The sequence below is a fragment of the Drosophila grimshawi genome, unplaced genomic scaffold, assembly GCF_018153295.1.
Source record: "Drosophila grimshawi isolate 15287-2541.00 unplaced genomic scaffold, ASM1815329v1 contig_311, whole genome shotgun sequence".
In the NCBI taxonomy this organism is placed as follows: Eukaryota; Metazoa; Arthropoda; class Insecta; order Diptera; family Drosophilidae; genus Drosophila; species Drosophila grimshawi.
This window is the reverse complement of record NW_025063098.1, coordinates 20,473,143-20,483,462: the sequence shown is the minus strand read 5'-3', so window position 1 is coordinate 20,483,462 and position 10,320 is coordinate 20,473,143. Positions and strand designations below refer to the sequence as shown.

Below are 10,320 nucleotides of genomic sequence, written 5' to 3'. Positions count from 1 at the left end.
AGTTTTCCATTGGCAGACAGGCGTTGCAATAAATTCGTAGTCGAACATTAAGCATTTCAATTTTACCCCCACAGAATCTACCACATAAGCCCCAGAGAGCTTAACTCGCCCCTTCGCATTGACAGTCCATAAGTTAATTAACCATCGAGCAGATAACAACAATGGGTGAAAAATAACAACATGTAAATTTTGAGATATAGAACATTTATAAGAGGCGTTACATGCTGTAGACCTATTCTTGGTGACGCTCTAAAGTAGAAACTTAGTAGTCATAGATAAACTCTTATTTGGAATTTAGACTTTTAGCCCATTGTTGGTTGGCTGGTTGGTTTTGTGGTCCTAATACATTGTTGCTAAATCTTGAAAAACAATACACTTAGCTAACGAAATCGCCCCTTAGCTATTTTTGCCAATGAAAACATCAACCCAAATATGTCTAACGCCTTTTGGCTCCGAGAAATGCCTGGCTGGAGTCCAAGTGTGTCTGTATCTACATTCTGCATCCCTTAATCTAGATTATGTGCCCTTCGAAAATTCAATGCGAATTGAAAATAATAGGAACATTGCTGGGTATGTTCAATTCTGTGAATGCTTTGAGTGTGTGTGTGTGTGTAAGTCTGTGTATGTGTGTGTGTGTGTGTTTTCGAAAACCTGGCGATTGCCATGTCAGCCGCGAGAGGGGTTGCGGCGGCTGGGCCGCAGATTTGGCTTAGCGGTGGCCATTTTGATATTTTCCATTTATTCGTTGGTGTTTTGTTTGGATTTGGTAGTTGGTTTTGGGTTTTGCTTGAAGACATAACCGTTTACTGCTGATACCAGCAACACCGCAACTTTCAATAAAAATAAACTTTACGTTTACGCCCTGCAAAGACCCTACGAGCATTTTCAGCGCCGCCGACCTAATTTTTTTTTTGTCATGTATTTTCTTGTGGCAAACATTTGGGGCATTAGATTTTTATGTCATCCAATTTAAAGTTGAATTTAATTAAAGCTTGTATTGCACACTTGACAGGGCTCTAAGGATCCAAATTATGTACAATAAATTCAAATGTACAGTCTCCAAAAATGATATTCACTGTTGTCTTTAATAAGATATAATAAGAGGTCTGTTGGAAGATTACTTTCAAATAATCATGTATTGCGTATACTAGATAGCCAGACAAATTCGAGTTCAAAATGCATTTAACAAAACAATTTCAATTTTATTTTAGCAAGTAGTTTGCATTGTTATGATTTAAAAGGTAAAATCAAATCGTGTATGTATATGTACACATAAATGTGCGAATAGGTTTCATTACTCACATTTGTGTGAGTGTATGGTTGTATATAGAGATTATCATGGAAGGAATGCGCTAAGATGCGCCATATGTAAGTACTTAGAGAGTCCCCGACCTGTGATAAGATTGCTTACTCCACTGTGACCGACTTGGCCAAGTTTCGCGGACAGTCGACGTCGCAGCCGCGCAGTACAGCAATGTGGTAGGAGAGCAGCTGCATGGGTATAACGGTAAGGATGCCCTGCAGACAGTCGACAGTGCGGGGAATTTCAAGATGGCGCGAAGAGAAGGCCTTTGTCTCCTCATCACCTTCCTCGCAGATGATCACTGGACAACCCTTGCGCGAGGTGACCTGCTGCAGTGCATTCATGCACTTGACATAAACTGGATCACGCAGAACAATCATCAGCACAGGCATCGAATCATCCACGAGAGCCAACGGACCGTGTTTCAGTTCACCAGCCATTATGCCCTCACTGTGCATATAAGTCAGTTCCTTTACTTTCTGTTGAAGTAACAAACAATTTTGAATATAGTTTCAGACTAGTTGTGTGAAAGTAAAAGGTTTCGTCTTACCAGAGCACCCTCTAGACAAGTGGCGAAATTGTAGCCGCGACCCATGATTAGGAGCGACTTATGCTGGTAGAGATCCTTAGCAAGCTCCTGTACCTTAGAGTCGAGCTTGAGCACCTCGCGAATCTGATCAGCAAGCTTGGAGAGTGCCTGCAGAATCTCCAGGCGACGCTGCTGCAGCGACAGACGATCCTCCGACATGACCAGCGCAAACATGACCAGCGATATGAACTGCGATGTATATGCCTTGGTGGACGCGACACCAATCTCGGGACCGGCATTGATGTGCACGCCGCAGTGCGACTCGCGACATATGCTGCTGCCCACAGTGTTGGTGATGCCAACGATCAGAGCTCCACGCTGCTTGCAGTACCGCAAAGCCATCAGAGTGTCAGCGGTTTCACCCGATTGCGAGATAAAGAAGCAAACGTCGTCACGGAAAATGGGCGTGTTGCGGTCAAGGAAGTCGGAGGCCAGTTCGACCATAACGGGCAGCTCGGTCAGCTCCTCCAGCAGCTGTCGTGTAGCCACGGCACTGTGATAGGATGTTCCGCATCCGATCAGCATTAAGCGGCGACAACGTTTGATCTCCGGAATGTAGTCCTTAATGCCGCCCAGCACGATGGTGGTGCCATCGAAACGGACGCGACCACGCATTGTGTTCACCACCGACTCGGGCTGCTCAAAGATCTCCTTCTGCATGAAGTAGTCGTAGTTGCCCTTCATGATCTGCTGTATTTCCATTTTCAGTGTGGTAATCTCACGGGCATGCGGATCGTCCAGGCTCTTCTTCAGACGATGGATGCTCAGTGTGCCATCTCTCACAGCAGCCACATCATCGTCCTTCAAGGAGTATTCGAGCTTTAAGTATTTTTCAATTGAATATTTTGAAATGTTCGACACTCACCTCCAAGTAGATGACACGGTTAGTGTGCTCAATGACAGCAGAGGCATCCGACGCAAAGAAGTATTCCACCTCCTTCTCCTCGAGCGGCATGAACTCCGCGGTGCTATCCGAACGTGGCAACACTGGTAATTCACGAGTTTGTCCATGCGGGCGCAACTCTGTTCAGTTAGTTTAACATTTTGATAGTGTTGACGTTGGCGATTTAATGGCGTTGCACGTTTAATGGCATTAACCGTTGTATTTGTATTTGCATTTGCAGTTGCAAGAAAAGGTGTTGCAATGGCGGTTGCAGTTGCGATTTCGATTTCGATGTCGATAGCGTTGCATTTTGACCGAATTAACAAGGGCAATGCGGTCAGGACAGTACCGAGGCAGACGAGACGCATTTGACGGTGATGCAAGCGTTAGCAATTATACATATATTTAAATATGTGAGTAGTGTTGTTGTTGTTGTTGTTTTTGTATGTGTGCGTTTGTGTTTTACCCAGTGGAGGGGGTAATGCAAATCAGAAACGAAAATAAATAGAATAGTCAACATCAGCACTGTGACAACAAAAACAATAACAAAGCTTATTGCCAAACATTTTGCAGTGCGGCCACAAAATAACCACCACCACAAATGAGAATTATAGGAAATGATTTTTATAATAATATATATGAGACCCAATTACTAATTAAATATATGACATACAAAATAAACGATAATTTAGGCAACTTAGTTATGCACATAACTGTGTCCATTCCACTATTCGCTTACAATTAAATAATATTTACAGAGATCAGAGTTTTGGGAACACAACCTTGCAGATGCCATTCAAAGTTAATGAGTTCATTCTTTATTGTCCAAATTAGTCTGAAATGGTATCTAGTAATTGATGTGCCGAATATTGCTATTTTTCAGTATGCGATTCAAGCGTAAAGTGATGTGAATTTGCTTAGAATTATAGATTTTCTATTGATTTAGATTGATGCATGCTCTAAATTTATAAGTGAGTGCAATTAATTTTGCCGTTGGCTTTCAATAAAGAAAAATTTCACAAGCTCAAAGAGTGTACAGAAAATGCATTATTAAATTTGATGCCTTTTTTAATGAAAGAAAGAGCGAGGAAGGAAGCGGAAGAAGAGCGATAAGGATAAGATAACGGAGTTAAAAAAAAAGTGTGGAAAAAATGTGGTATCTATACAGTTGACCGTATGTATGCTGATAGGCATATTTATTATAAAAAATATTGCAACTTTTAATTACCTACGGCCTTACCAGAGTCGGCATCTATACACGGGAAAGAGAAAAATATCAATTGCTAAGTAAAATGCTTAGAAACAATTTGAACTTAGATATGCTTAAGATAGAGGATTAGCACAGGATTAGAAGAGTTAGTCGATTTGGGAGTGAAGCAAAAAGTCATTAGTTTGGTACTGTACGACATACCGATACCCAGCCACCGTCGAAAAGCAGAGTTTAATAGGATTTGGTGTAGACTAGTTGACTACCTTGATCGGAGCTCTGCTTCTTGTCATCTACACGTTGCAAGTAACACAGTGGGGCAGCAGTGAAACGAGGAGGAAGGGGCGCCAAAGAATGCAGTGGGGCGATAGTGTTGAAGAATTTCAGAGAGACGGCAGGGAACGACAATTGGTTATTTGGAAAACATAGTATGACACAGACAGATACGAGAACGTACATACATTAAGATAAGAAACAAGAGAATTGTTATATGAATAGAATGAAAGAGAGTAGAGCCTACTAGTAGATGTCTCCCTTCAGAATATCTTTCTTCCGTCACTTACCTTTGCCGTATAGGATGGGAATGTGATCACCAGCCAGACGGGTCCTTGTCTTAATTGCGACCAGCAGAGGGGAGCTGCGTCTCGAGGCAACACACTCGCCGGGGAAATGCTTCGACTTGACAGCAATGGCAAATGCGCCCTCCTACAAAACATCAATAAAGTCATGACATCAATAAGAGTTTGTCCTTAATAAGGTTAGGTTTTGAATTAACTTACCACTTGTTGTATGGCCTGCTCGACCAGTTCGCGGAACGAGTAGTTGGGATGCTTTTTCCAGAGGTGATGCACCAGCTTGGCAAACACTTCTGTGTCCGTGTCCGACTCGAATTCGTAGCCCTTCTTCGCCAGGAAGGTCTTCACGTCATTGTAGTTGGTGATGATTCCATTGTGAACCACAACAAAGCTGTTGCCATCGTCAGAGCGTTGTGGATGAGAGTTCCGCTCGCAGGGAACTCCGTGGGTGGCCCAGCGAGTGTGTGCGATGCCCACGTGGTTGAGCACCGGCTCGCTGTAATCATCCCCGCTAAAGTCTGCAACAATGAAAATCTAATCGCTTAGCAACATATTGTTGTGTATTTCAGACTCAGCTGCATCTTACGCTCTTGAATGGCATCCTCCAGCACTTTGACCTTGCCAGTGCGCTTAACCATTATAATATCCTTGTTGTCCAGTGAGTCTATAGCTACGCCCGTGGAGTCATATCCACGATATTCTAGTCGCTTCAATCCTGTCACCAGCAGATCCAACACCTCCTGTCGTGACTTTGGTGTTAGGTAATTCAAATAAGCGAATATTCCTGGGGGCAAAAAACAACCATTTTATCAATAAGTGTCCACTTCATAACCAATTCGCATTACTTAATACGCTCAGTACAGCTTGGCTATAATATTGGGTAATTCAAGTTTCAATCCCAGACAGTTTATTAATATACCTACACATATACAAGAAACAAATAATGAAAAAAATATATATGCAACAAACATATTTTGCAAGAGCTAAGCCCAGCCCAAAACACGACCAGTTATGAGGAAATCTGCATCTGAGGCAAAAACCAGTTTGGGTTTGGGCTTTACAACTAAGTGCACCACTTGGATAAGTGGCTCAGCGAGGTTGTGGGCGTTCAGTAGAAGTTATTTTCGAAGTCGAGTGCGGTGAAAGGCCAACGACGCCAGCGAATTAAATCGAATATATAAATACCAAGTGAATTGTGTAATTGGAATTCATAAATCTTTAGTTACATATTTCCTTACAGTGCGCTGAACGCCCTCTTACAATGGTAAACATTTAAGAATAAAAGTGACTTCAAGTACCAACAATATATGGATATAAAATTATACTTAGCTTAAAAAGTATTTAAGCCACATATGAAAATATAATAATGCTTATAAGAAGAATAACAAACTAATTATCAACTTTACTTGTTCATTCAATTTATCACCGACTTTATTTAGGCATAAATAAGAAATTATTCTACTCAGTAAATTATATTTTTTCATACAGAATTTTTAGTTATGAATGTAAGTATGTTTTTGACTTTGGAATTACTTACCACACATTTTATTGTTTGATCAATTTAACGATATTGCTGAAGATTTTGCGTTTACCTGAAAATATAAATGAGCAGATATAAATTAGAGTTTATTTTTGATAAGAAGAATGTAATCATTTGGTATATTTAATTAATAGTAGATAAAATGAATGGGTTCAACGTATTTACTCCATTGATAATGTTATGATGATTAATATGATTAATATTATCGAACCGTGAAACGCTCGTCATGGAAAAAGCAAGTACACAATTTTAAATTACGGGTACGGGTTTAGATTACGGGTGTTTGTAGAACCCCTCTGCCATTAAGCAGTTTGTGTACGAGTGTGTATGCCCATGAGAATCTATATAAGAAAAAGCGCATGGGAGTTCTTATCAACATGTCAACTCTTCTGAATCTTTCTTTCCGCTGCGGCTACCGGTCCACTTAGTTATATATAGTTCTAGTTCGAGGTCCCGTCCTCGTTCCCGATGCTGCTTGGTAAACATGATTTCTCAGTTCTAAATCAAATGGCAATTTCTTGTATTCAGCATTCTTCTTTTGGTTTTGCGTGTTGCATACCCTGTTTTTATGAAAACTATTGTAAGCGGATGCTATGATCGAATAAAGTAGTTAAATTGTTAATAAGCATTTATAGCCAAGTCGATCTCTCCGTTTTCTGTAAAATTAGTTATCATATCTTTTTGACAAAAACAATAAGTATTTTTTATATATTTATATGGTGCTACATAACATGGTTGAGCGGGGTCAGATTTGGATTCAGGGTATCGCCTCGTTGGGCAGTCTCAACTAAAGTATTCTGAGTGGAATTGCCTTACAGCTACTACTTTGTTGTTGTTTTTATCTAGTTATATACGTCGTATAAAGTCGTAAGAAGTGTGTCTCTATATATACATATGTATATATATTTATATATAGATATGTATGTTGCCACATGCGTTCAACTGGGAGCGACTCCAGATCCGGGTCTCTATTTTAAGAGAGAGTGCTACACACATATGAACATGTGTGTTTGTATGTACAATGTATGATTCAGTATAAGTATATAGAATTTATGTATGTAGATTTGAGTTGGAATCACCACTAAACGCACATGCTGGAGCATAATTTCCTCTGAATGGTCATAGTAAATTGGAATTTTTATCATTTAGCACAAAACGTGTTTACTGCTCTCTGGTCTATGTGTGTATTTAAGTGTACACCTCGTTCCAAAGTTTTGCAGCCAGTGGAACAAGGAGTAGGGGCCATTTCAGGTGCAACACGTACTCGACTCTAACTCGGTCTTCGTCGCCGTCGCCGTCGTCACCCCCATTCTCGTTCTGATGATTGTGAGTGTGACAGAATTCTGAAAAGCTTTCATATTAACCCTTGCCACGTCTTTCATTGTTTCTTCAGTGGCCATCATCAATAGTTAGGGCACACACACACATATACACAAAAATACTCTTCAGTCACGCCTCTTGGCTGTGATTGGCATTTTTAATTTGCCACCGGTGCTTGCCGGCTGCCCGAACTTAGAGCTGCAAATGAAGCATACTCCACTATTGTAATTAAAACGATTCACTTTTGCAGAACTCATCCCTGGATCTTATCGGCACCTACAATTCTGCTTGGTGAATGGTTAACTCTTGTAAACAGAGTCTGGCGAAGATTTCCACTAATGAAACACTTGCAACTTACAAAGACCCTAAAGAGAGGCAGAATAGTTGCCACACGCGGCAACGTCTTCTTTAGCACACCCTCAAAGTCTAATAGCATGGATTGTAAATTGCTGCACGTTTAATCAATGGGGGGAATCGTAAAAAGTGGAAGAACGTTGAGAAAGCAAAACTAATAAAAGTTATCGTGCCCCCAAGTTGAATAAATCCCAGATGGGCAGTGACATACTGACTGATTATTGGAGCTCGTGCGACAGGCTAATTATTAATATATTTGCCAATCTGCTTGAGTGCGATTGCTCAAACGTTTAACCGTAAATTAAAGTTTAACATTGTTTTTAATCTATAAATTACACTATTTGTGTTACGCTCTTTCCATTCATAACACAAGCGAGTTCCCCGGAATAACAGTATCTCAAAAACGGAAAACTTTCCGGTAGTTATCAACTCATTACTTGCAGAGCAATCCGATAACGATAACAGATAAGCCAGATTACAATAGAACATTGTATCGACGCCTCAAATAGTATATGGGTTGTGGATCTCAAATTGACTTTTCAACCAGTTGAGTAAACTCTACCGACACATATTATTAGTTTGCTTATCTTCTTTGTATGCAAATTGTAGGGTATTTAAAATGGTGCCACACATTTTTGGATTTCGCGAACGCCCTCATCTGCTCGTGGCACTTGCAACTTTTTATCGCTTTTATTTTGGTTTTTTTTTTGGTTTTTTTTTTCTGCTGCATGGAACTGGCGTGGACTACGTGTGCACGTTTGTGAGTGTGTAGTATGTGTGTGGGTGTGTGTGTGTGTGTGTGTGTGTGTGTGTGTGTATTTGCGGTCTGAAACGGCAATCAGCAGCGCTGCAAACAGCGAACAGGTATTTTATATAAGACGAGACAACGAATTTTGACCGCAATGCTGGGTATAAAGCGAGTTTTGTTGCCCCATAACATTTTCGTGTTTTTTTGCCGTTATTAAATAATTCAATTAGAGTTTGTTGTGCAGACAACACCACAACTCCGCAACACGCACTGAACTATCAGCAAAACTGATTACTATTTTGATATCGAAAATAAATTGCGCGAATCGAACCTTCAAGCCGTTTGAACAGTTGCATTTGTTTTTTCTTATGGTGGTTGAGGGAGAATGATCAACGAGATGCACACTAAAACACTTGATTCTACACTCACACGGTATTCGCAGCTGGGATTGGTTTATTTAATTGGTCGTATGGTGCAGTTTTTGACTTTGACGTGGTAACAGGTTGGTCTGGGTCTGGAAACGAACTCGCTACTGGCCAACACCGCTGTGAAATTAACACTGAGCTCACTTCGAAAAACAACGCCAACTAAATGCGCTGCTTTTATAGGCGAGCGACGCTACCGACGCCAGCGTCGACGCGCCGATCCACAGAAGCTCTGCGATCGTTAATGCCAAAGAGTCACAGTCAGAGTCAGAGCCAGAGGCATAGCCGGAGTACCCAACACACATACACACGCACATTCACACACACATTCACAGTTGTACTCGTGCTCATGCTCACATTTATACAAACAACAACAGTCACAGAGAGCTGAGCAAATGTCGTGCTCGAAATGCCAGCGTCAAGCAAAAAGATAGTTATGCTTATCGCGAGCATTAAAGAGCACGATCCCAAGTGCTCTTCGTGTTGGACAACGACTCTCATAAGTACTGCAACTAGCACAAAATAAAAATTATTAACAGTACATTATTTTAAAAAAATTTGGTAGAAAATTGGTAGAAAAATAAGTTGGTGCCATGCACATCGAAATATATACATTTTAAATATGTTTTTCGCTATTTCCAAGTGTCAAGTGTATCTCTTATTTTTTTAAATACTTCGATTTATTTTGATTCTAGTCGGAATTCGCCTTCAGGCAGTGATTCACAGCAGTGAGATGGGAAATTTGATTGATTTCGTGTATCAAATTCTAAGTAGTGCAATATAAGCACAATAAACTCGTTTTTTATATTTCTACATAAAGCGAATTTAATTGAACTGTGGCATTTCGTATGTTAAGCATACGCAAATCGGTGCATTTACTTTGAGCACTCATCTGGGGCAGATTAATTAGCATAATATATGAAATTTGCGCGTTAGCTTTCGCATCAAATGGAGCCATTAAATTAATATGCATTGTGCCCACATTATCGAGGGGCTTTTCAAATTAAATTTCAATTAATTATTTTGTAAATTAACAAAAGAAGTCAACATAAAAGCAAATTTTTGAATACATTTAGGTAGCGTTCCATAAAAGCTTCACATTAATTTATTTTTAAAAACAATTTTTTTTATATAAAACTCCAGGCCCTTGCTGCGAATGTATGCGTTGGGAAAACTGCGTCAATTGAAATATCAATATTTTACATTTCATAATAAATCAAGTTCCACTGATGCTGCATATTTTTTCAACGCCGTGAAACATTCAATATGCATTAAATCATAAAGTGGAAACTCCAGCTATGAAAAAATGTATATCTAGTACAATAGTGTGTTAGGAGTTGATAGACAGATGTACAAAATACTAAATGGTAAAAAAT

General features: G+C 40.0%; 1 protein-coding gene across 10 annotated transcripts; it reads right to left on the bottom strand.

Annotated features, from left to right (window-relative positions):
• Nucleotides 1-1,177: 1,177 nt before the first annotated feature.
• LOC6567206 (glutamine--fructose-6-phosphate aminotransferase [isomerizing] 1) lies at nucleotides 1,178-9,092 on the bottom strand. 10 transcript variants are annotated; one of them, XM_032739973.1, is made up of 10 exons: nucleotides 8,951-9,086; nucleotides 6,095-6,149; nucleotides 5,144-5,341; nucleotides 4,762-5,075; nucleotides 4,546-4,687; nucleotides 4,249-4,275; nucleotides 4,004-4,027; nucleotides 2,758-2,879; nucleotides 1,854-2,693; nucleotides 1,178-1,782 (listed from the first exon to the last, which is right to left on the bottom strand). In XM_032739973.1, the coding sequence occupies exons 2-10, from the start codon at nucleotides 6,099-6,101 to the stop codon at nucleotides 1,408-1,410; spliced, it is 2,049 nt and encodes a 682-aa protein (XP_032595864.1). In that variant the 5' UTR covers nucleotides 6,102-6,149; nucleotides 8,951-9,086; the 3' UTR covers nucleotides 1,178-1,407. The 10 variants fall into 10 exon arrangements, with proteins under 10 accessions (XP_032595864.1, XP_032595861.1, XP_032595866.1 ...); XM_032739970.2 differs by having other exon boundaries at nucleotides 2,758-2,915; nucleotides 4,016-4,027; nucleotides 8,949-9,080; XM_032739975.2 differs by having other exon boundaries at nucleotides 4,016-4,027; nucleotides 8,949-9,080.
• Between the last annotated feature and the right edge of the window lie 1,228 nt (nucleotides 9,093-10,320).